The sequence below is a fragment of the Panicum virgatum genome, chromosome 6N (genome assembly GCF_016808335.1).
Source record: "Panicum virgatum strain AP13 chromosome 6N, P.virgatum_v5, whole genome shotgun sequence".
NCBI lineage: Eukaryota > Viridiplantae > Streptophyta > Magnoliopsida > Poales > Poaceae > Panicum > Panicum virgatum.
In genome coordinates this window covers 28,863,986-28,890,908 of record NC_053150.1, presented here as the reverse complement: position 1 = coordinate 28,890,908, position 26,923 = coordinate 28,863,986, and the positions used below count along the sequence as shown (strand labels likewise).

Below are 26,923 nucleotides of genomic sequence, written 5' to 3'. Positions count from 1 at the left end.
CCGTTCGTGCCTGTGTTCGCCTATAAATTGGGGTGTTGTGGATACATGGTTTCACACAAGAAAAAAAACGGATCATGGAAATCCATTTGATAGTTCTCTTCCTCACACCCCACACCCGTCCTCTTGATGAGAGTAGGCATGGCTTGTGTCTCTGGTGCTAGAAGAATGCTTGCGAACAGCGGGGGATCCTCCTCAGACACGCACCTGCTATCGCACTCTTTCCTCGAGTCGCGTGCCAGCACCGTGGAACCTGGGTGCCATCGGTCGAGATTAGGCGAGCCCGACCACTGGTTCCCTTTCCAAGGGGTGTGGTAAGCGGCCATATCTCGCTTGTGGCTCCCTTGGTATTCCTTTGGAGCTGGCCCGGCGCGGGGCTTGGTGCGCAAGCTGAAGGTAGAGTTCTTGGAGCGTTCTGCCTCGCGTCGGCTTCGGAGTCTTCCTGCACCATGGTCTCCGCATTCTTTGCTGCTGGCGGTTCCTAGGTCAAACGGGCCCCAAGGGGAGGAGGCGGCGAGGGTTACGAAGGAGACCCCGTGGGTTCTCTTGAGCATGTCCTCCAGCTCCGTCCGAGGCACCCGTTGCCTTTGTCTTTTGCAGCTGAGGGGCGAGACCGTAGTTGGGGAAGGCGTTCTTGGGAGCGCCCTCCCTCTTTTTTCCTTTTGGTTTCCCGCCTGAGGGATGTAATGGATTTGGTCCATTGTATCTGTTGTTTCCCCGAGTCGAGGACAGCTGGCTTTTGTTTGTTGTAACGGCTCCTGGCCAATCATTTTGACGAAACCAGTCCGGAAGTAAATTTGCTCCGCGTGATCAGACTTGGCATTGTCGTTCCTGTTTAACGATCGACCAGTGCGTATCGCCTCGGATGAAGATCATTCTCGCCATGGGCGACGGATTCAAAGGAAACCGTTGTCTTTGCCTATCGTTCTGTTTATTGTCCCCGGGCTTTGTGGACCTGTGGGGTCAGTCGCCGCCCGAGGGTCGGTCAGGAATGGTCGGGCTTCGGCGGCGCGTAACGGTAATTGGCCCATAGGGCCCGGCCCGCTTCCCGCCCGGTGGGGGTGTGTGCCGGGCGTGTTCGATGTCGTGCCGCTCTGGGTTCCTCACTGGTTGGTGGGGCCTACCAGGCCAAACCCTCTGGCCCTTTAATACGCGGAACGGAAGGGTTTACCTTCTTCTTTGCCCGGCTTCGACCCTTTCCTCCGCCGCCTCTAGCGTTCACCTCCTTTTCTGTTCTCACTCGTTGTCGCCTTCGCCTCCGCCTACTTTCCCGTTGTTCCGTCGGAGCGCCGGTGCAGCGATGTCGCTGTGGAGGCCGTCTTCCCTGACCGAGACCCAACTCGAGAGGTTGGCCGTGGAGGGGTCGATTCCTCCAAGGAATGTGGCTCACTGGAGGGCGTCGCCATCTGGGGAGGTTCGTCCTCATCCACGCCCCGACGAGGTGGTCTCCTTCCGCATCTTTTATGCATGGGGTCTGGGCCATCCCGCCCATCCCTTCCTGCTAGGCTTGCTGGAGGAGTGGAGAATCGGACTACATCAACTCAACCCCACCGGGATGTTACACATCACGGGCTTCGTGACGGTGTGCGAGGCGTTCCTCGGGATAGATCCGCATGTGGATCTGTTCCGGGAGATGTTCGTCGGTCGTCCGATCACGCTAAGGCGTGATGCTGGGGCGTCGCGTTCGGAGGTGACAATCGCGCCCGTAGGCGGTTTCGGCTTGCAGCGGAAACCTGGGACGGCCTCGTATCCCCGGTACACCCCTGTGGATAACAATCAGGGGTGGCATGATGAGTGGTTCTACATCCAGAACCCCTCCGGTAGAGAGGAGGCGTTCCTGGTGTTTACCAGGAATGCCCCGGAGAAGCGGGAGAGCTGGACCTGGGGGGCTGCCCGGAGGAAGAAGAATCGTGTGGAGATGATCGAAGAGGTTCTGAAAGGCTTGGTGGCTCGCGGTTTGGATGGCACCCGTGTTTTCGCCACCATCTTCCTTCGCAAAGTGCGCATTCTCTCTGCGTTGTGAGGAAAGATGTGGGATTATGAGCACGATGAGCCGCGAGAGGAGCTGCAGGACCCCAGCAGATCTGGGCTGTGGAGGTGGCTTGATAGCATGATTGCGGGGGAAGGCCGCCGTCCTATTGGCGGTCCGTCCCCTTTTTGGTCGGGGTCGTCCCCCAACCTGGTAAGTATCCGTCTTGTTTTGGATTTCCTGCTCCCTCCCGTTGTATTTCCGTTCCTGCTTGTTTTATCGTCGTTCGCGATTGTAGGTGAAGCGTCCCCTCATAAGAGAAGACTCAAAAGTGATACAATATCAGTCCCAGGAGGCTGATAACACTTTTATTACATCAGATGGTACATCACCGTACAACTCTACGCGGAAGTGGGCAGTGAAGCGCCACTATCGCGAGGATGACAACTAACACCCACACAACGATATTAACTACGAAAAGGGGGTCATCGGAGTCTTGCGCCATACGGAACTTCCTGCGGGTGACCCTATCCACAGGCAAGGTTGGGTGCAGGACGGAACCTCTACTCAACGTCTTCGGGAACGAAGTCTGGATCTTCCTCTGTAAAAATTAAGAATGAGGTGAGTACAAATGTACTCAGCAAGTCCAACCACACCCACGAAGGGGGTATAAATATAATATAATGCACAGGGTAAATCAAGGATAAGGCTAGGGTTTAATTTGCGGAAAGTGAATTTTTATGCAGGGGTTTATTTGAAAGAAAGGATTTTCAAAACAAGTTTTCTGGTACCGAGTAACACGTAGAGTTGATCCACACAGGATCCCAGTTTTAAGCTGCTACCGGACTCCTCATCCGCCATAGCTCACGGCACAATTGCCGGACACTTTTCCAAAATAACTCACGCCAACCCATCCATTCCCAGAAGAAACACTAGTTATGTGACTACACCGTAACTCGCCCAGTACCGTGGGCACAGCTATTCGAATAGATTTTAACTCTGCAGAGGTGTGCAACTTTACCCACAAGCGGGGTACCGCAACTCGATCACCTTAGTGTCGGTGCAGATCCCAACAAAGCCATTACCCACCTTAGCTAGACCTGACTAGCCACCACAGGATTCACCAAGGGGTCATTGACCTGTCACAGAGGTTTTAACCGGGGCATACGTCACACAGAACTAATCCCTTCTCCTTGATCACCAGTTGCACTCAGCTCTCCTGATGGCTATCAGACTAACTAGTGGGGTTTATGCTAAGCCGTTGCCCATTCAACGGTCGAGTGGTTTGCACGATAGTGGAGTTAGGTGAGACGACACACCAACTCGGTCCTTAGTGGTGACAAGATGGATATCTCCCTTCCCTGCTCTGCCACACAGGCACGAGCACACCAATCGGCAAATCACACAGAAATGCCATCCATCCCGTCTAAACTCATCTTTTGAAATTCCACATTTCTCCCTTCCCACACACGCACACATTTTCTTTATAAAACAAGTCGTATTGTGTATAAGGTCCTAAGCGTTCTAGCAGCGATTAACGTCAAAAAAAAACACATTCAGACATTAATCTAGGTGGTCAAGGAATGGTTATAACAAATCAAGGGGTGGCTATCCAACCATGTTTTCAGCAGGCAAAATATATGCAACTTTATAAAACAGGCTAATAGGTTGTGTTTATAAAAACTGGGACAAAACATGCATCAAAGGATGGGATTGAACTTGCTGTCTTCAAAGCCTTCCGGGAGGTCTTGGTCGAAGTACTGTCCTTCAGGCTCGGGGTCGCGGAATTAGTCCTCGTTCGCTTGCTCGTAGTACTGCTCGTCGACGGGTTCTCCCTCGTTCACACTGTGATCTACGACTCATACAAACAAACTCACAATCAAGAAAAAGAAATAAAAGTTTTATCACTGAGCTCGATTCGGAAACAATTAAGATATGGAGATAGAGGTAATATTTTTGGGCGGTTTCCTAATGGCATGGCCAAAACTATGTTAGTAATGGCATGGTAAAGTTTCAGGTCGATCGGAGATTGTTTTGAGCATGAAATGATAAGTTAACCGGGTGTTTATGGTCCAAACAAAGGTCCAGGGACTTATTTGTAATTAGTGAAAGGTCCTGATTGGAATTCTAGAGAGTGTCTGGGTCAATCTAGAAAAAGGTAGGGGTCTATTTATAAATGTGTTATATAGTGGAAGGGTCTGTTTTGAAATATAATAAAAGGGAGGGTTTCTTTTGTAAAAGGACTTGAGAGGTGAGAGGGTTCTTTAAGAAATAATGGGAAAGGCAGGGGCCTAAAGGCAAAAATGCCTTTCTTCTCCCTTTCCCCTAGCTGGGAAACAGGGGAGCGGCGCGGGGTTGCCGGCGATGGCCCTCGCCGGCGGCCTGGGCCTCGGGGGCGGCCGGGAGAAGGGGAAAAGAGAGAGAGAGAGTCTCAAGGGGTCGATTCCCCCCCTCGATTTTGGGGAAGGAGGCCTGCAGGGCGGAAATCCATGGCGACGGGCGGCAGTAGGCGGCGGCGGCCATGGTGGCGCCGCGGTGGGGCTCGACGGCGGCCAAGGAGAGGAGGGAGAGTGAGAGGGAGGCGAGGGGGTCCTAATGCACTCCTTACCTTGGGCAGAGGCAGCGTGATGAGGCGGCTCTGCGGTGGCCGACGTGCTCGGCGGCTATGGCGATTGTGGCGGCACTGGGAGCTCGGGGAGGAGGCTAGGGATGGCGGTGGAGGTTGTGGTGATGGCGGAACACGGCGTGGGGGTCTATTTAAGGGCGGGGTAAGGCGGTGGGGCGGTGGACGCGTTGGTGGCGGCCCGGCTAGCTTCGCGGCCGGCCTTAATGGCGTTGGAGCCGGCTCGGCCGTCGTGGAGCGGCATGAGCGCCGAGGGCATCGACATGCACGTGGAGGAGGGGACCTGCTGCTGCTATGCTTGTCGCCGCGCGGCTCGAGCGGCGAGACGGCGGTGCTGTGAGCGAGCAGTGCGCGTACGGCGGCGCGGGCGGCGAGTCGGCCAGGCGAGCACAGGAACGCGGTGGCGATGCTCTGGTCGACGGACGGCACGGCGAGCGGTGCGGCCGCGTGGAACGCGTGATGCGCTCGGGCCTGTGCGCGTGCGGTACGTTGATAGGACGAGTCGGCGGCAAGCGGGCGGCGCGTTCGGTGCGTCGTGTGTGCGCGTGGGCGGGGCACGCACAAGCGGCAGCAGGCGAGCGCGTGGGCAGCAGGCACACGTGTGCCGCGCGTGGGGTCGGCTAGGGCAGAGCGCGCGCGTGGAGCGAGGGCGGGGAGCGGCCGGTGGCGGGCAGCGAGCTGCTCTACAGCGTGCGGTGCGTGGCCGGGAGGAAAGGGAGGAGGGAGAGAGAAGGAAAAAGAAAAGAAAAAGGAAAAAAGTAAAGGGGAGGGAAAAAGAAAGAGAGAGAGAGAGAGATCGACCGACGGATCTCGCGGCGGCGACCGCGGCCAGACGCGCACGCGCGCCGGTCGGGCGTGATGCGGCGGTCGGCGGTACGTGACGCGCGGAATAGGAAAAAGAAAGAGACGAGACAGTGATTGATTCGGATGTCAGGACCGGTCTTTCGGGAGATCAGGAGATCGGGTGGGAAAAGTCTGAGCTCAACGATGGAAATTATTTTAGCGCGTGATTTAATTTTAGTGAATCTTTTCGGGATGTCACAGTAGGGTCTTGGCAAGCCCAAGTTTTTCCCTCATCGCGGCAAGGGGCCGGAAGGGGCTGCTCGCCAGGTCGAGCAGTAGAAGAGGGCTGCGGAGAGGAAGAAGAAGAGAGTGCTCCACGCCCGGGAGCACGAGAGTCGTGAAAAAGGAGGTGGCCAAGCTTATCCGCGAGGGGATGGACGACGCGGAAGCTCAGGACCTAGTGGACGCTCGGCCTCTGAGATATCCGGAGTCCGGATCCAACGGGGAGGAGGAGGAGGAGCTGGAGCCGCTTGGGGGCGAGGATTCTTGTCCGAACACGTCCCCATGTGGGATGGGCGGATCTGAGGGCCCCAAATGCGTCCACGACGAGGCAGAGCCTGAGTTGGCGAAGCGACTCAGATACGAGGGCTCAGAGGCGCCGGGGGTCATCGGAGATGTCCCCTAGGATGACGATTGTACCCTCCCTCCAGGTCGCGGAGGGGCTGACGGGCCGCCGTCGTCTGTTGTAACGACTGTCGTGACGAGTTCGCCCCGCACATCGTCGGCCGAGACCATCCCGACGAAGACTGCGGCGAGAACGTAAGTGCCGCGCTTGTTCTAGTGTTCCGGAGGGGTAGCCTTTTAGTGATGCGCTTTCTTGTTTCTGTGATGCAGGGTCTCGACCGGTTTCTAGTCCATGGCTGAGCGGTGGAGTGGACTGAGCATCCTTCGCTGGCAGTTCTGCTCGCCAAGTGTCGGGGTTGAAGCGCGCCCTTGGGGACGTCCTCGTCGCAGATGGTGACGGTGGCGATGCCAGGCCCCATCTTTTCACCGGCCGGCGTGGCAACGGCGTTCGTGCAATATTCAGCGGACCGCACGGGTGCTCCCGCCGAGAGCTCTCTCCTGACGCCGTCCGCGGGGGAGGCCGCCGTGTTGGGGGAGCCGCCATCGGCGGAGGGCATTCTGGTTCCCTATCGTATGCCGGAGGGGCCATTGGTGTGGCCGTCTTGCGATGAGGGTGGTGACGCGCGGTTCGTGCTGAACAATTTTCGGGAGGATAAAGTCTGGCAACACGTGGATTGGCAGGGCCTCGAGGCTCAGGAGGTGCTCGCTTCCGCTAAAGGCCGCATTGCCCTGTAGTTGGGGGAGGTAGAACGGGCTGAGAAGCTTGTTACCTCTGGCCTGCCTCCTGCCGTTGGGGTAATTTCTTTCCGTCGGGTCTGTTCCTTCCTGCCCGTAGGTTTTCTCTTGTGACCCCCCCTTTCGTTTTCCAGGTGCTGGAAAAGATCTCGAAGAGGAAGTCATCTTTCTTGCGGGAGGAATATGGTCGTGAAGTGATGGGCGAGGCGGCGCGCCGGGACCTTGCGGAGCAGTTGCGCTCTGTCGAGGCTGCGCGTGCCTCGGATACTCAGGAGTATCGGGGCAACCTTGCGGCCATAGAGGCCCAGTTGGAGGAAGAGCGGGCCTGTCGTGTCCGCGCGATGGCCGACTTGGCGAACCAGGAAACGGGTCATCAGGCGATGGAGAAAACACTGGATGGTGATTTCCCTCGCATTCCTTTCTTTCGATTATGTTTGCAATGTGGCCTCATGGTGTGGTGATGTTTCTTTCAGAAATGACTACTCAGAACCGGACACTGCGCCGTGAGTTTGATCGACTGCGGTCGTCGGCCCAAGAGGTTTACTCCTGCGTCCTTGGCTCCCCGCCTTCGAGCCCTCTGCAGGATGATCTTCAGAGGGTTCCCAAAGAGCTGGCCGCATTGACGGTCATAGTGGCTAGCCACGGGGCTTCGACAGCATTGAGCGCTGTGGTGCTGCGGCATCCGGAGCTGGATCTGGCTGGTCTTGAGGATGATCTCTCTGCCGGGAAGCCGTACGATGACGTTCTTATGGTGGCCAGGACGCTAGAGCCCATTGCCAGCAAGGTTACACGGGGTCTGACCTTCGCGGCGGTGAGGAGAGTCCGGCGTGCAGAGCGGGAGTTGGATGTGAGTGGTGGGAGCGCCAGAGCCATGGCGGATGCTTCGTCGACTGGCGGGTCTGCCGCTCCTTCCTCGAGTGTGGATCCGTCGTTGCAAAAATAAACGATATGTTAGTTTTCGTTTTACGTGGGATTGCTAGTGAGGGAAAAAACATCTTGTGTTTTGTGGTCATAGTGAATTTCTATTTTTTTGAAAGGAAGTCTACTGTTCGCTTTTCCGCTTACTCGTGAACGTTTTTGGCCCTCTGCACTCCTTTCTTTTGGAACTGCGTGCTGATCGTAGGCTGCGACGTATAGCCGGGAGCTAGCCCAGAGGCATCATTCGCTAGTCGCCGTAGATCGTTACACGGATCCAATTGATTGGATAGTTCAGGAAAAGCATTTGAGTAGGGTGGAAAAAATGTGAATTAGTAGAAATAGTCGTGTGTCGTGTGACAATAGAGAGAGACTGGTGTGCGCATGCTGCGCAGTCCATCCTAGTGAGGCCCCCGAGCGCCTTGGCCTGAGAGTGCTCAAGGCAAGGGGCTGTAGAGGCGGAAAACAACAGAAAGTAGAATGGTCGAAGACCATGGTTTGGCCCCCGAGCGCTCTGAGCCAAATGTGGATGGGTCGGGGTGCTAGAAACCAGAGAGCTTGTGTGTTGTGGGCAGGTAAAAAAAATGCAGGTGTCTGGCCCTCGAGTGATTCCGGGCCGGGAGTGGCCGGGTTGGTACGCCGGGTGAGTGCACTGTGCTGTGCGGTGAGGAGGAAAAATTGACAGGTGTCGGCCCCCGAGTGCGCCGAGTCGGAAGTGGCCGGGTCAGGGCACTTGGACTGAGCCGCTAGTGCTTCTTACGGGAAGAAACGCTGTAACTGGTCTATGTTCCAAGAGTTGGTCAGAATGTTACCGTCAGAGTCTTTTAGCTTGTAGGTGCCTGGGCGTATGACTTCTGCGATGCTGTAGGGTCCTTCCCATGGCGGCGAGAGCTTGTGCTTGTCCTTCGTCGACATGACTCATCGCAGGACTAGATCTCCGACCTGCAGCGTCCTCTTCCGTATGCGCCTCTCATGGTACCTGCGTAAAGTTTGTTGGTAACGGGCCGATCGATGCAACATTGCCAGCCTTGCTTCCTCTAAGACTTCCATGGCGTCCCTCTGGGCTTCGGCCACCGTCTCTGGGTCAAATGCTTTGACTCTAGGGGCGCCGTAGTCCAGATCGGAAGGATGCACGGCCTCTGAACTGTACGTTAGGAAAAAAAAGGTGTTAGCCCTGTTGACTGGTTAGGAGTGGTTCGCAAACTCCAGAGCACTGCCGGCAGTTCTTCCACCCAACGACCCGCGAACTTTTTGAGCGTGTCAAAAATGCGCGGTTTGAGCCCTTGGAGGATTAGGCCGTTAGCTCTTTCGACTTGCTTGTTTGTGCGCGGATGTCCGACCGATGCCCAGTCGATCCGGATCCTGTATCCTTCCGCGAACTCTTGGAAATAGTGGCCTGTGAAGTTGGTTCCGTTGTCGGTAATGATGGAATTGGGCACGCCGAATTTGTAAATGATGTCCAAGAACTTGACGGCCTCCTTGGAGTCAATTATGGTTATCAGTTTTGCCTCTATCCATTTTGTGAACTTGTCGATTGCGACAAGTAAGTGGGTGAACCCTCCTGGTGCCTTCTTGAGTGGCCCGATCATGTCTAGGCCCCATACGACGAATGGCCATGTTATGGGAATGGTTTCAAGGGCTTGGGCTGGCAGGTGGGTTTGTTTTGCGTAGAATTGGTAGCCTTTGCATGCACGGACGATCTCCTCCGCGTTGCGCAGTGCTGTTGGCCAGTAGAATCCTTGCCGAAAAGCTTTTCCGACCAAGGAGCATGGTGCAGCATGGTGTCCACAGATCCTGGCGTGTATCTCGAGAAGAAGCTCTTTGCCCTGGGCAATGGGGATGCACTTCATGAGAATGCCAGTTTCTGAGGGGCTGCGTTTGTAGAGCTCGCCGTCGATTACTCGACGGCGAAGGTTTTGGCTCGTCGGGCTACCCGGTGGGCTGCGTTGCGTTTCTTGGGGAGGACTTTGTGGAGGAGATAAGCCAATAGGTCGGCTCTCCAATCTGCGTTGTCTGCCTGGCTTGGGTCAGATTGTCCCGTTGCAAGACTAGTTGGGCCCCCGGGTACCTTGTCGGGGGCTGGGTCGGAGGGAGCGTGCTCTGTTTTCTCTGCATGCTCTGTTTCCCCTGTTTTTGTCCTGTCTACGGCTGGCTGCTTCTCTCGTGCTGACAGCGTGTTCAGGTTGTTGACAAAAATGCCATTGGGCGCCGGCTTGCGCTCGGCGGCCATCTTTGCGAGAGCGTCCGTATCGGGGTTTGCTTCCGTGGGATGTGGTGGAGCTCCAGACCCCGGAATCTCCCTTCTAGCTTACGGACTTCCTGGCAGTATGCATCCATGAGAGGGCTCTCGCAGTTAGAGTTCTTCATGACCTGGTCGATTACTAGCATGGAGTCGCCGTAGACGTACAGGCGGGTTGCCCCGATGTCAATGGCTATGCGGAGGCCGCTCATGAGCGCCTCATACTCGGCGACGTTGTTTGATGTGGGAAAGTGGAGGCGAACTGCGTACTGGAACTTGCCACCTTTTGGGGAGACCAGGATGACCCCGGCCCCCGCGCCGGGTCCCATGACCGATCCGTCGAAGTAGAGGGTCCAGTACTCATGAGAGATTTCTGGGGTTGGAGCTTGGACTTCCGTCCACTCGGCGATGAAGTCGGCCAGGGCCTGAGACTTTATCGCCGTGCGTGGCACGAACTTGACGTCATAGCCCATCAGCTCGACCGCCCATTTGGATATCCGCCCCATGGCATCGCCGTTGCGGACAACTTTTCCGAGTGGGAACGAGGTGACGACCGACACCTCATGCTCGGTGAAGTAGTGTCGCAGCTTCTTGGCCGCCATGATGATGGCGTAGAGGAGTTTTTGTGTTTGCGGATACCGTGACTTGGTTTCAGATAGTACTTCACTGACCAAATATACGGGACTTTGGACCTTAAGGGTGTGTCCATGTTCTTCCCTTTCAACCACCAGAGCGGCGCTGACCACATGGTTAGTGGCTGCCAGGTCAAGCAAAAGGGGTTCGCAGGGATCCGGTGCCACGAGCACCGGTGGAGTGGATAAGAGAGTCTTGAGGCGGTCGAGGGCTGCCTGTGCCTCCTCTGTCCAGACAAAGGTGTTGGATTTCTTGAGGAGTTTGTACAACGGCCGGCCTCGCTCTCCCAGTCGGGCGATGAACCGGCTGAGCGCTGCTAGGCACCCGATTAACCTCTGGACGCCTTTGATGCCGTGGATGGTACCCATGTTGGTGATAGCCGTGATTTTGTCATGGTTGGCTTCAATGCCGCGCTCGGACACCATGTACCCGAGAAGTTTGCCCTTAGGCACACGGAACGTACATTTCTCAGGATTCAATTTGATATTGAACCTCTTGAGATTTGCAAACGTGGTGCTCAAGGTGGAAACTAGTTCGTCCGCACGCAGCATCTTGACGACAATGTCGTCAACGTAGACCGCGACCATCGCCCGAGGTGGGTCTGGCCGGTTGGGGTCGATCGGCGGGTTGATCGGGTCGGAGAAGCAGGCTTGCATGCATCGCTGGTATGTTGCCCCTGCATTCTTAAGACCGAATAGCATCGACACATAACAGTATGAGCCAAATGGCATGATGAAGGATGTCGTGAGCTGGTCGGATTCCTTCATCGCTATCTGGTGATAGCCCGAGTAAGCGTCTAGAAAGGATAAGATCTCGCATCCAGAGGTGGAGTCGATTATCTGATCTATTCTAGGCAAAGAAAAAGGGTCTTTGGGGCAAGCCTTGTTCAGGCTGGTGTAATCGACACACATCCTCCATTGACTAGTTTTCTTTTTTACAAGGACCGGGTTAGAAAGCCAGCCGAAGTGATAGACTTCTTTTATGAAGCCAGCGGCTAACAGCTTAGCTATTTCTTCTCCTATGGCTCTACGCCTCTCATCGTCGAAGCGGCGTAGGCATTGCTGGACGGGCTTGGATCACGGCAAAATGCGGAGCTCGTGCTCGGCGACCTCCCTTGGGATGCCTGGCATGTCGGACGGCTTCCAGGCAAAAGTGTGCTTGTTGGCGCGGAGGAAGTCGACGAGCGCGTGTTCCTATTTGGCCGACAGCTGGGTGCCGACCCGCACCGTCTTGGTTGGGTCAGTGTCTTCGACCATGACCGGCTTGGTCTCGTCAGTTGAGACGAAGGCCGATGCCTGGCTGGGCTTGCCAGGGTCAGGACGACACTCGGGAGTGGTGGCGCGAAGCTGGCCAAGCTCAGCCGAGTTTGCCGCAGTGGTGGCGAGGTCGAAGTACTCGCGGCTGTTGACATAGGCCTGCTCGAAGGAGCCGCTCACCGTGATGACCCCGTTCGGGCCTGGCAGCTTGAGCTTGAGGTAGGTGTAGTTGGGCACCACCATGAACTTGGTGTAGGCGGGGCGCCCGAGAATGATGTGGTACGCCCCCTTCCAGTCCAGCACCTCAAACATGAGGGTTTCGATGCGGAAGTTGGCTTTGATGCCGAACGTGACCGACAAGTAGATGTTGCCGACCGGGTACACCTTCATGCCCGGCAGGATGCCGTAGAAGGGGAAGAGAGAGGCTCGCAGGCAGGCTCGCGGGATCCCCATGGCCTCCACGGTGTCGATGTAGAGGATGTTGAGGCTACTGCCCCCGTCCATCAGCACCTTGGATGGGTGCATGTTGCTGACGACGGGGTCGACGACGAGAGGGTAGCTCCCAGGCCGAGGGATGCTGGCCGGATGGTCATCTTGATCGAAAATAATGGGCGTGGATGCCCACTTTAACTTTCTGGGAATAGAACTCGCGGCAGCACATACCTCGCGGAGTCGCACGTTTTGCAATCGCCGGGAACACTCGTCCTCCAGGCCGCCGATGATGACCAAGCACCGGTTCACGTCCGGGAACTCTCCTTCCGCCAGCTTCTCTTTGTCCTGGTCGGTGTCGGGTCGCTTGTCGCGGCCGTCGCCGTCGGTCTTGGCTATCCTGCGGAGGAGGCGCTTCATCACGTCACAATAGCCATGGTTGGTGCATGGCCTCTCTAGAAGCTGGTTGAAGTGGTCGTTTCTAGGAGGGCGCTTATCTTGGCGGTCGGTCGCCGCGACCTCACCGGTGGCGGGAGGTCGGCGATTCTTCTTGTTCCTCTTATCCTTGCGGCTTGAGGAAGGCCTGTCACGGTCATGTTGCTTTGCCTTCGCCGCTTGCGGGTCGCGCTCGAAGATGGCCCCGATCGCCTCCTCGCCGGAGGTGTGGCTGGTGGCGATCTCCAAGAGTTCATGTGTGGTGTGCGGCTTTTGGCACCCCAGTTTGTGGACCAGGGTCTTGCAGTGCGTCCCGCTGATGATGTCAGCATCAACGACGCCGGGGAGTGAGTTGCACTTCTTGGAGAAGCGTCGGATGTAGTCACGTAGGGACTCGCCGGTCTCCTGCTTGCAGTTCTTGAGGTCCCAAGAATTGCCCGGACGTACGTACGTGCCTTAAAAGTTGCCGATGAACACTTTCCGGAGGTCTGCCCAGCTACCGATGTAGTCGGCGGGCAAGAACTCCAGCCAGGCACGGACGTTTTCTCCCAAGCATATTGGGAGATACTGGATGATGAAGCGGTCGTCGCTCGCTCCTCCGGCCTGGTATGCAAGCCGGTAGTCCTCCAGCCACACGCCGGGGTTCGTATCCCTAGTATATTATACGATGTTCGCCGGCGGCTGAAAGTGTTCAGGGAAAGGTGCCCCACGAATCGCCCTGGAAAAGGCGTTTGGTCCGGTGGGGTCCGGGCTCGGACACCGGTCGCGGTCCACGTCGGGGTTGCAGGGGCGTCCCCCTCGCTAGAGCGGTGAGCGCTCCGGGTTGGGTGAGTATGCCTGCGCGTCCTCTTCTCGAGCGGCAGTGCGGTCAACGTCGGCATGATGCCTCGCCTGTTGCCGGCCTTGGATCACACCGCGCGTGTCGTAGTTGGGACCGACGCGGTCGTGAACCGGCGGCCTCGGCGGGAGAGGAGCGGATGCCGCCGCCGGGGCTGGTACGCCGCCCAAATTTGCCTGCTGTGCCAGTGGGGGGTGTTGTACCTCGGATGGTTCCCGCCCACAGTGGCTCACACCGCCGGCGGGACACGAGGCAGCGGCCTGCCTACGGTGCAGTGAGGAGCTCTCCGCCTGCTGGACGGCGGCGAGTTCTACCAGGTTCCGCACCTGGCGGTGAAGGTTCCTCTGGGCCTGGTCCTCTAGCTCCGGCAGTGTCTGCAGAAGGATCGCGGCCGCTGCGATGTTCTGGCCTGCATGGAACTCTTGCGAGAGCTACATGCGGGCATCGTTGATTATGTCGCGGTTGACCCCGCGCGCACGTTGATGCGCGGAACCTGCGGGGTTTATTCCCTTTGACCCGGAGGGAGCCCGCGGAGGCTGGTCCATGGGCGGGGGCGTCTGTTGGCGATGGCGGAGATCTTAGCCGTGAGCCTGCGCGTTGACGAGTGCGCGCTCGCGGTGGTCCGGTGGGGTGTGCGTCTGCTCGGACGGCACCACCTCCAGCGGTAGGTCGTTGTCGGCCATGGCGCACATGCGCGGCGGCGGGGATGCTCCCTCTAGGTGGTTGTCTCCCGTGCTGGAGGAATAATTTAGTGGATCCTCGTAGCACAGGAGGTCGTGGATGGAGTCGGGGTTGCTCTCGGTCATGCCCACGAAGTGAGATGCGGGCTGGCGCCCTTGGGCGGCTTTGTGCAGCTCCCGAACATAGACGCTCGCGGAGTTGCGTAGGCCGAACAGAAGCCGCTCCGAGAACGAGCAGGGCGTCAGGAGCGGAGGTCCACCCGCAAGCTGCCGAGAGACGTTGTCCAGAGAGAAAAGGACCAGGTTGACGTCCTCGACGGCGAGGTTGGAGGCCATCATGAGCGTGATGCGGCGGAGCACCGCACGAGTTGGTTGTGATGGCTTGCGCTTCCTGATGCGCCAGTGAACTGATCGCCGATGCCTTTGTTTGTGAGGCTTGGGAGGAGGAGCGGGCTCCTCTGCGGCCGCCGGAGCGGCTTCCTCCTCGCGGAGGCGCAGTGCACTGAGTTGGTTGGTGACGAACTCCAGGCTTCCAAAGTGGAAGGTCTGGGAAGGTGGGAACAGTGGAGACGCCCACGATCCATCACGAGGGACCGCGGGGAATTCCACGGAGCCAAAGCGGATCGTCTCGCTCCGGCTCGCAGCCGGGGTGGCGAATGGAGTAATCAATACCATCCGATCGCCGAAGCAGTGAACGCACAAAGCGCTCCCCACGGACGGCGCCAAACTGTCACTGCGGGAAATGGGCGACTACTAAACTACTCGATTGCTCGTTTGATGTGCGCTTGATCGGATATGGTCTAGCACGCAAAGACTCGAGGATTTAGACTGGTTCAGGCCGAATGTGCCCTACGTCCAGTATGGGGGGTGGTGTTCTTGCTCTATTGCTCTTGAGCCCGTGTGCTCAAAGTTCAGAGCGGAGCTTACAAGCTGGTCAAGCAGTGTCGAACCTCTAGGAGTCCAACCCATTCCTACGCGGGGGGCTTTCTCTTTTATAGTCCAAGGTGGGGTCCCCCATTTACATATATCTAGCGCTGAGTGCTCAGTCGGGGAGGCCCGATCACTCGGATGGTCGTTCAGGGGTCACCTCCGGTCTTGTCCGTCTAGGCCTACGTTCCTTATCAGCAGGGCTACCTTACGTTTCCCTTGCGTAGCCCCTGCCAGCAGGATGGCACACCCGGTGAGGGGTGCATTATCGAGGTCAGGCCAGGGGCGTCTGGTCACGCTTGCTGGCGTAATAAGGTGGTGCGCAGAGGCAACCATCATTACGGCTGGGGAGGCGACGTCCTGTTGACGTCCCCTCCTGTAGTGTCGCGGGGCCCGCGTGGGCGGTGCTGTCTCTTTGTCAGGGGTCCTGTAGCCTATGCCCGCGCCGCAAGATAAGGAGGGCTGGCATCGCGGGGCCTGTACGGGACCTGTCTTGGCCGGCACACCTGTCAGGCGGAGTGGCTTCCTTGGAGCACACGTCCCAGGTCATCCGGCTTGGCTCTGACCCAGGGCACTAGATCGGCGGGCCGCCACGCATCCCAGGAGGTTGGGCTCCCGGACGTGTTGGCTTAGGGACGAAGGCAGCTCCCTACGCGGGTTAGTGGGCCATCCCGTTCTTGGCCCAATGAATCTGCTGGGCTTCCCTTTCCACAAGTCGGGCCTGTCAGGGATCCCGGGTTTACACCCCCGTCACAACTAGAATGTCATGTAATCAAATCTCGATCATCTACGTAGTAAGTTGAACATGTTATGCAATTATTTGTTAATTTGTTTTGTTAAGCATATCTATACTTATTTCTAAAGGGAGTAAGGTTTGCACATGTTAGTCCATCCCATATGCGAGTCGGTCTAACCCCCTCTGTTCATGACTCGATTGTGAAGACTCTTACAAATTAACACACGAGCACCAATACGTATCTGATACTTGACTTTGTCTATAGCAACGCACGGGCACAAGTGCCTAGTCTAGTTAACATTTGGACTCCTAGGTGTTCGAATGTTACAACATGTGTGATATGAGTGATATAAATATTGCCTTTACTCGATATCTGAAGAAATATATGTACCTAATATTAACCGCATCCGATTTGCCCTGTATTCGATACACATCTATTCGTATTCGTAATCAAAGCTATCCACATTCGTATATGTATCCAAGTCTATCCGTGTTTGAATCCAAATCCGATAGAAAATGTGAAAACAAATACAATATCATTGATATCCGTCCGTATTTGATCCGTTTACATCCCTACTTGAAGCGTCCGCTAGGAGGCCGTGACAATGCTCGGATGCCAAATCAAGAAAGCGAACGCCATATCAAGCAAGGTAGACGCCTTACACGGAGCTAGGCAGTCACGACGCCTAGAAACTTTTACTGTCTTGACACCAAGGCAACACCTTTTAAACCATGACCACACATTTTATATAAGTAGAGAGAAATCATACAAAAGGAGTTTTCATTTCATACACCATTCATCATCCACCATATTCATACTCGTGCATCTCTTGATCTAATTGTATGACTTGTTCTTCTCTTTGGATCCGGTTTTTGACTTGGCAATACATGTGATACAAGTATGCCTCATCCTTCGTACATACCTTAAGCTCCACATATAGCCACTATAGAAGTAGGATGAAGAAAAGGCAAGCCAAATGCCTTGGTAATGACATATACACATTGAGTGATCTGAGGGAATCAAATGAGGAGCTAAGCAAGGATTGTTTTGAAAATTATTGAAAAATCCCAAGCCAGTTGACATGATGAGTAGAATTGATTTGATTCAAGACTATTCCATGCTTCAACTACCCAAGATAGTATGATATAGACACTTCACAAGAACAAGATATGTGTTACAATATCTCTTATGCTCGCTTCATACCTTTGGATATCATGTTCTACCTTAGTCCTTTCTCCTTCATTCGAGGATGAGCAAAGGCTAAATGTGGGGGTGTTGTTGATGGCATTTAGTACCAATTTTAGATCATCAAGTCCTACATAAATAAATAAAAGATGAACATCAATCTAGTGGTAGGGGTTTATTACTAACCATTTCCATAAGTGTTGGTAAATATTTGTATGAAGGTCAATTAAGGGAGAAAACACACCTCAAGAATCCCTCAATCCAAGACAAAAGGTGTTAACCAATCAAAACACGCCGTTCAGCATCACATGGATTAAAGGGCCCACAAACACATGCAATCGAATTACGACAGGGCTAGCGCATGCATTACTGACCTGAGGGCCCTCTTGCAAGTCACCCTGCCAAAGGGTAAGGTGGTGGGAACCAGGCTGAGCTCCACCGAACTTCCCCTTCCACGTTTCGCCTCCTCATTTGTTCCCAATGGCGGTTCCAAGTGCTTCAAGTCCAAATGCCGCCGAAGACACCATGTACCCCATCTATAAATATGAGGGCGGGGGGGGTCCATTTGGAGACACACAACCAATAGTGAAGAGCATCTCTCATGTAGGGTTTAGAGCTTCATTTCAGGCTAGATGCTGTCTAGTTAGTGCCTAGAGTAGGGAGAGAGTGATGGGGTAGCTCGGGAGAAGTGCCGGGGTGTCGACACTCTTCTCCCAACTTGTACCTCTATGGATGCTGCTACATTCTTCAGTGCTCAATAAGCATTCATGGTTCATATCTCTAGTATTGTACTTGGTATAATATATGCTAGTAGTACTTATAATTGAGTGAGATTAGTTCTCTTACTCGTGGGTTCGTCACTCCGTATTTATATGGAGTCATGTGGTTTGCTGCTAGACGCTAGATATAATAAGACTACATTAGTAATTAATAGCATAGACATGGTGTTTAGGCTAGGGATTCTCCTTCATTTTCCTTTTATCCCATGGATTGTTAGAGGTAGGCCGTAGTGGTAACACCCGTATTGGTCCTTTGTATTCCTCCACGTTTGGATATAGCGTAAAGCTATTGGCTGGAGTCACCTGGCAGACCAGGTGTAACTTGGTGCCTGAACTGAGTATTTTGCCCGAGCAATTTACTTTTATCTCATCTGTAGTGCTATATTAGAAATCCTCTCTACCATTGCCACCTATCTTGCAGCAAACTTGGACCGACTAGAATAGAAGTTAGTGCACACATGCTCTCTTCGATTCGATAACTCTTGGAATACTCTAAGGTGAAAGCTACAACAGTATTCATGTGCTTGAGGTTTTATTCGCTATCGCTAAAATACCCAACAATAGGCAAATTCAATTGGCCATAAATGAAGGATGATTAGCTCTTCATGCAATGCATGTTGATCATAACCCCTTTCCTGTACACTTGGAATACTCTAAGTGTAGTGTTAATTCAGATGAATCAAGCTGAAACAACCAAAGGAAAAAATGTAATTGTTGGTGAAGAAAGATTTGAGCCTTTGGAAAAAGGTGAGAAAGCTTCACTGGGGAAGACCCTAAAGTTTCATTGAAGAATTCAACACATGGGGGTAACAACAAGTTAGAGGTGTCCTCGGTTCTACGCCGTTCAGTCGGACCGGTCGTGGAACCTACTGGATGCTCTAAACGTAGGACCAGATCCAATAGTAAAACAAGGCTGAGTTTTGAAGAGATCTTGGCCAATTATAAAAAGAATGAAGTCGCTCAGGAGCAGAGGAGGCGGCCAAATAAAGCTAAGGATGCGAATGCATCGCTGGGAGGTCAGGAGCAACCAGAATCTTGTCCACATCAAAGTAATCATTCTGTTGTACCATATTCATTTGATGGGCCGGTTGCTCCATGGTTTTGGTTTTATCTTTGATATTTTATGCACCTTTGGATTATATAAGAATGTAAATGAAATCATATATCATTTAATAAATATCCTTCTACGTATTCAAATAGTGGCTCATCACAAAGACTGATTATCGCTAACAATAATCTGGTCAGAAGTGATAGTACGAATGATAAAGGAGGTGAGAAAAATAAGAAGCAAGACAACAAGTGTTTGCAGTCGAGGTGGTATCCCTCGGGCTTATCTCACGCTCAAAAGAGGAGGCTACAATGGATGCGCAAGCAAGTATCAATAGAGCAGCAGGTTGAGGTAGTACCAGCAAGGTCAGCAACTACCAAGTAGGTATGGAGGCCGAATGTTTCGTCATCACCTTGAATTAGAGCAAGTCATGGCCAATAGTATCTATCACCCTTAGAAGTAATATATGGTTGAAAAATTGTTTGTCATCATCCTTAGACATTTGGGTCTAGAGGCTTCTTTTTGGCATGCAAGCTTTGTAAAAAAAAAGGTGGGTATGTGTTGACGACCAAAATTGATACAGACGTGCAAACCAGTATGACTGGTATGCACAAACCGACCAGACCTATCTAGTCAACTTTGTCAAAATGCAAATTGATTTCACCCTTGTGTAACTCTCATTTAGTTGATCAAAATGCATATATAGAACATCATTGGAGTTCAGCTGAGAGAGTTATGACTTCGGGATCCAGATCAGACCGATTGAGCAGGGCGGTCAGACCGGTTTTTACTGTGCAGTCCGAGTTAGAAGTTGTAATTTGGCACAAAATTTGTTAGGGTCTTGACTCCTAATGGGGCAAGACCTCCCCTCCATATAATATAAAGGGCCAAGGACGATTGAGGGTATCTAGTCAATCAAAATCATATCAATCTATTACTTTCATTACTTTTTGTCCTCTCCAAATCATAACTCTTCCAACCCCATACCTGATGTTCTTCCTTCGCCTTGACAGTGTTTGAGGATTCCCTAGGTGGAATGTCGACCTTAGAGTAACCCAATGTGTGCCTACCCCGATAGGGTCCCTCCTAGGCGGGCGTTCGTTGGATCCTCGTCGGGTGCTCTGACGAGACCGGTCTGACCGGTCCACCATACCGGATGGTGCAGCGGCACTGGAAGGTGCGCCCCTACATGCTGTATGTTCAGTGCTTGGTATTTGGCACAACATGTTTTCGTGTAAACACATATTTTTCGTGCAACCTGCTTAATTTGCTGTTGTTTCTTCATCATTTGCAAACTTGTGGGTGTCCTTTGGATTGCCTACACTTTGACGGCTGCAATAATTTTGGCAGCGGCCCTGTACATCCCCTCGCGACACTGTTGAACAAGAACATGTGGGTTATGTATTTCACGAGTATTGTGGCCCTGTGGTCAGGTACATGTAGTACAACTCTTTTCCTTACAAATTACAACAGACCCGCGGAATTTTTTTTAAAAATCTACCGGTCGATCTATAAGTTATGATTTCTATTTTTCAGCAAGCATGATCATACACTGCTATGCTTATCCTGGGGTGAAGAAGGTGCTGTCGTATGTGTGCTCCGCGGCAGATAATGATATGTCCTTTATCTTCTCTACAGGCTTGCTTGGTAAGTTTGTAACAACTAGCCTAGCTAACTGGTTTAAGTGGCGAAGCTATATAGTGTCTAATGGTGCATATGCACCCACACCAAAATACAAAATGAGTGATTAGGAGCAAATTTTTACCATGTGTAACGATCAAATTCATAAACCACAAGACAAGCGCACCCTTTATCAATGCAAGCACCAGAATGAATCTTATCTTAGCTAGAAACAACTTGCGGGTGGTATGGGGCAAGTGTTACTTTAGGGTGGTTAGCTAGACCTGGTATTAGTCAACAACTAGCCCTCGATACCAAAAAATAAAGGCAGCTCTGTCTGGGAAATTAAGATATGATCATTTAATTTTTGGCCCGCCCTGAGGTGTTCTTAATTACAATTGATCACTGCCTGCTTGTACTTTATTTTTAGAGAAAAATTTGTACTGATCGAATCTTGTTGAAGAATGCAGTTACCAAGTTATTACAATTTGAATCAGCTAGCTATTCATGCTAGCTTACCTTTCTTTATGCTGTTCAATTTCACTTGAAAAAGTTAAGCTTGATCGACTTGCTTATACATGTTCGTGCAATATATAATGCATCTCTTTTCAGACACTTTTTTTATCAATCAATTAATTGCATTGTTCAATTAATTGCATTGTGCCTGTCGTGGTTATTAGACTATGCATGTTGCACTTCGAGGGATGGTATTATCTGCCATTGTGCTTGTTTACCTGTGTCGTACTGCTTTTGGGCATCAAGGAGGAAACATAACATTGACTTTTGGAGCCTTGGACTCACTGGGCAGTGGCGAAGCTAGAGGAAATTAGTGAGGGGTGCATTTGCATGTGGGTGCATAAACTTAGGATGTGAAGGGCGCATATATGTTGAAAATTGATAATAACTAATTTTTATTTCTTGTGGGTGCATATGCACCCCCTAGATACGACGTACCTTCACCCCTGGCTGGGCTCACGGTATGTGGGGATCTAGGGCTTCTTTGATTGGAGCCCTAGCAAACTTGCCTGCGCCAGGCAGCGATACGAGGTGTACGATTTCGGTCGCCTGGGGCTAGGATCGCTGCCTGGGCAGGGGACGTGCCTGCCAGGCGCCATCCAAACAGACCCCTATTACGTGGATGAAGTATCCATACTAGATCCCCCATTTTTTGTTTGTTTATTCTGCGTTGCATGCAACATATAAATAAGGAATTACCACTAATTAATTAAAACACTCTATGTATATCTATCTATGTGCAGGTTTTCAGCCCCGCCAAGCAAAGGCGGTTGCGAGGGTATCGTATGTTAAAGTCATCGTCAACGGGGCTTTTCTGATTTACGATGCCACAAGGAAGTTTGGCGCATGAGGACCGCACATGGATGCAGCTTGCTGGAATGGTATATGTTGACGCTATACCAATATAATGATGTCAACATTGGAGCTTCACTGTTCTCTGTTGGATATATAGGTACATGTGCGTTGATGGTGATCGATGCGGAGGATCGAGCGAGGAATGAAATGTACTTTGAGCTAGCATTGATAGGTGTGTGTGACAAGTGGAGTGAACACTGATATATCCTATATGATTGGCATAATGAGTAGTGACTTGAAGCAGTGGCGAATCAAGGAATGGATTAAGCGGTGCTGATTTTTTTCTTCCTCGCCCTTCTCCCCTTCATCCTCCTCCTTTCTTCTCAAAAATAGAGGGGAGCTCAAGAGGGGCTCCATTGTTTGTGGGGGTCTAGGGGGGGGGGGCTGGAGCCCCCCTAGACCCACCGTTGGATCAGCCCTAACTTGAGGGTCAGATGGTGACGTGTGGATTGATCGAAGAATAAAGCAAGTATGAGAGAGCCTAGCTACCTTTATTAATCATTATTACATGCACCACTTGATATGTATATAGAGAGTAGTGACATGAGGGTTTATGTTTGCTTTGTTCGGGACTTGAGGATCTAATTATGTATCACTTTAATTTCTTGCTTGCTTGACCTAGAAATTAAAGTGGTCAAGAAAGCAAGGAATTCAAGTGGTACATAATTTGAGAGAGATTATCAGAGACTGACCTTAAACACGAAGCATCAGAGATATATATTAGTGGAGTTTATACTCAGATTGAATTCCAAAACAAAATGGAAAGGAAAAGAGGGTATCACCGCCACTTCACTAGTACAACCAACAACCTATAAGCTATACATCCATCAGAAGTTCTTTGATAGGAACGTGGCTGTAGGTTAGGCTTGGCCAACCGGCGAAGGGGTTATGCTGCATAATCGCCCTTTACCTGAAGGTTATACAAAGGTTACCGTTGATTCACTTTCTAAGAGGAAAGACAAAAACGTGGAGTTGGATATCACCGTTGATGATAGCAAGTTGCTAGCGGATAACATCATAGGCTTTGTGCATGGCGGAAACACTACATAATGTTTGAATCAGAATCCGAGTCATCGGATCATGATCCTCAAGAGTCACCAGAGAGGGACATAACTCCTTCACCAATGTCTGAAAGGGAATTAAGCCGGCCACCTCAAAGGGAGCAATCCATCGCTTCAAAGGGAGCAAACTCCTCCTAGCCCTCCAAAAAAGGTGATCATCATCGAGAACACAGAAGTTATCATCTCAGAACCAATATTCAGAACTAGCAAAAAAGCAAGAGGCACCATGTGAAGGGACAGGTAAGACACATGTTAGTGGGAGCATAACATCACTCCTTGAAGGAAAAGGAAAGAAAGGAGCGAAGGACTTCATTGTCCCTAAAGTTGCAATGGAGCATTTCTTAAACTTAGTGAAAGTGTCACAAACTGGAAATCCGTGACCTCTACCTTAAGACTATGAGCGAACTTTGAATAAGAAGAGGTGGCAGCAAAAAAATGCGAACTTTACACAAGTTAAATGTAGCTGAATGGGCCGCATTTTGTGAACAAAACAACATGATAGAGTTGGATCTTCTTCGAATAGAGTATGGAGAAGAAGATTGGTGGAAACAACCATTGCCAGTAGCACGGAGTACCTGGAAATTTGAATTGGGGAAAGATCTGGTGCCTTCGGAACAAATCCCGATGCTACCCACAAGAATGCGACAGTTGCATTCTTGGTACAAGATCCAAAACAGTGCTCAGTTTGGGGCAAGATATTTTGATGAAGATCTTCATAAGGGGGAAAACATAGTGTGGGTTGGTTTCGAGTAGTTTTATCATTCCTACCAACAGGCTGCTCTCGACGTCTCGATCTTGACCTTGTGGACTATGTAAGTATGCTCACTAGTGGTCGTTTGTCGTCATTTATCACTCATTAGAATATTTAACTTTTCATCTTTCTTTTCTAGAATGGAGTCACACGAATGCAGACGAAGTGGGATTAACGACCTAGGCTTCTTGGACCCTAGCACCGTACATGAGAATACAGTCAACTTACCACAAACTGTTAACAACTTGTATAATGCTCTTCTCACCATGTAGGATAAATAATACATTCTTTTTTCATACAACTTCTTGTAAGTGTGTTTTTTTACTTCCATATCAAAGTTATGCTAACCGTGGTTATTATTAATTTGCTTTGTTGCGCCTTATATGCAGCTACCATCATGTCCTACTCGTTATACGCCTCAGCGATAGCCGAATCATTGTTCATGACTCACGAAAAAGGCCACTATCACTAATCCAGGCTGTCATTGATGCCCTCAACAAGTAAGTAAAGCAAGTGATTTTATATGATAGTTGAATCTCATGTACCTTATTCATGCAATTTCTCATTCATAATTTTGCACATATATAGAGCCTTCGCTAGGTACCGTAGGAAAAGCAAAATCCATAGACCTTTTTGGGGAGACTTCACTGTAGATGAGGCTAAATACATCCTCAAGCAGCCTACAAGCAACGATCACTGCGGGTTCTATGTAATGCATTACATGCACTGCTACACCGGTGATTAGAGAAGCGCTGAAATGGTTTGTATGAAATGGTTTCATATTAAGATATGTATGTTCTTGTGTCTTGAATTATTTAACTTGTCTAATATCATGTTCTTATGTTGTATTTTTACAGAACTCTGAGTTGCGTATTTTTGAATTACTCATGGGCGAGCTAGTAGCACTTCAAGAAGAACATACTCTAGGTGTAATGCATAGATCATATCCTTATTATCAAACATTGTAATATATTTGGTGTGTGGACTCTTTGTTTTAAGCTACCTAGAACTTCAAGCTACACTTAGCCACAACTTGAACAATGGACTATGCCTTCAATTACAAGTTTGGTGCGAACAAGTTTCACTCTAAGTCATGACCGGTACATGGCTCCAATAACCTACTCCGCGGGTGGAGCATATACGTCATACTCTCTGGTCTCTTCATGAGTTTGCTAGAGATTACCCAAGGCTCATAGACTGCGATGTTCAATAGTCGACTCATATAGGTGTGTTTGTTTGCTCCGTAGGACAACATTTTTGCTTAACTAAGCCAACACAAACACATTAAGGCACATAGCCAACCTGCCATACAGCATTTGAGAGTATTGCATCTTGACCTAGAGAGGGTTTAGAACGAAACTACTCTCCTCAGTTAACTAATAACTTATTCTTCCCAGATCCTAGTTCACGGGATCTTCGATACATAGGTTGGGTTGCTACTATCACAACTTACACGGGTCTCATACCCATCTCCCTCGATGCACTTTCTATCATATTCCATGGTAGCCCTTTTGTAAAGGAATCTGCCCGGTTTTTGTCTGTATGAATATAAGTCACACTTATTACTCCGGAGTTTCTCATCTTCCTGACAGACTTTAGTCATCTTTTAATGTGTCTTGATGACTTTGCATTATCCTTAGCACCGCTCACTTTGGCTATAACCTTTTGATTGTCACAATTCATAAGGATAGCCGGCACTGATTTCTCAACCACAGGCAAGTCCATCAAGAGCTCACGTAGCCACTCTGCCTCAACAGTTGCTGTATCCAAAGCAGTAAGTTCCGCTTCCATGGTTGACCTCGTCAAAATGGTTTGTTTGGAAGACCTCCATGATATCACACCACCTCCAAGGGTAAACACATACCGACTCATGGCATAAAGCTCATCAGCATCAGAAATCCAATTCGAATCACTATATCTCTCAAGCACAGTGGGGTACCCATTAGTGAATCTCATCACTCTAGTACCAACTAGATAGCGTGTAACCCTTTCAAGTGCATGCCAATGATCAGAACCCGGGTTGGACATGAACCGACTCAATTTGCTCTCAACAAACGATATATCGGGTCTCGTTGCAATAGCTAAGTACATGAGTGAATTGCAATTTTCATATACTTTCGAAGCATTGTACTAGGATCGTAAGGAGTTGGAGAAGGCTCGCTATCTGTTGATGGTATATTTTGATCCATTTTGACCATCAATTTTCGTGTAAATTATGAGCATCAGAAGGAATAAATGTTAGCATAAGATGATCTACTGACGAATTCCACATATGCTAGTCTAAGAATGTGGCAGAAAAATGTAAGAAACTAGCAAGTGTGATCCGAGGCATGAATTCCCGGACAATCACAAGCAAAAAGGGCCTATGTCGATTATGGGTGAGTGGGCCCATCTTAAGGTAGTTTGCTAGCTCTGGTGGGCCCATGGGTCCTCCTGAGTGCGTCTGATTTGTCGCGAAGGTGTCACCTTGGATTGATGACGTGTATCATAGACTGTGTTCCCTTCTCGTGTGAGGCTATCAAGTGGGCCCTTTTTGGTTGTGATTGTCCGGGAATTCATGACTCGGATCACACTTGCTAGTTTCTTGCATTTTTGGCCCAAATTCACTTGCAAAAAAATTTCAAACTAGCATCTGTGGAATTCGTCAGTAAATCATCCTATGCTAACATTTATTCCTCTTGATGCTCATAATTTGAACGAAAGTTGACGGTCAAAATGGGTCAAAATAGACCGTCGACAAGATCCCCCACACTTAGTTATTTGCTCGTCCTAAGTAAAGGCTAGGACTAACGCGGACCCGGCTCCCATATGATATGACATCTGTATACAGATTATTCTAGGCTTCACCTTTACCTGTGAATTTTTATTTGTCTACCATATTTGTTTGGAAAATTGAAGAGTGGAACGATGTTGACTTTAGTCTCCTCCACAGGTGTTGTGTTGGTGTGTCTTCATTTCTACCCCTCTCCTCATATTTATATCATATTTATATGGGTGAATCAGGGGTGCTTGGCGCTTGCTTGGTGAGTTTGGAAGATGCCATCTACTGACACAGTGACACCTGGTGGCTTTGACTATTCTAATTATATCTTGGCTACTGCAACCCGGCAAGCGTGCTGTTACTTGGAAGGATCTACCCGAGTGTGAACGTCTCTCACATTGATCGATTCCTTTTCCCTACGTTTCATCCATGCAAAGTTCTCTGCAACAACTCCTGTAGCTGCCTCAAGTGTTCTACTGATGCGCGAGCTGCAACCTCCATTCAAAGCTCTAGAGAACAGCGCAGCC

General features: G+C 51.0%; 1 protein-coding gene across 1 annotated transcript; it reads right to left on the bottom strand.

Moving 5' to 3' along the window:
• Positions 1-11,711: 11,711 nt before the first annotated feature.
• LOC120678044 lies at positions 11,712-14,021 on the bottom strand. The gene is made up of 3 exons (XM_039959205.1): positions 13,970-14,021; positions 13,745-13,885; positions 11,712-13,093 (listed from the first exon to the last, which is right to left on the bottom strand). Exons 1-3 carry the CDS (start codon positions 14,019-14,021, stop codon positions 11,712-11,714), a joined length of 1,575 nt encoding a protein of 524 aa, XP_039815139.1.
• Between the last annotated feature and the right edge of the window lie 12,902 nt (positions 14,022-26,923).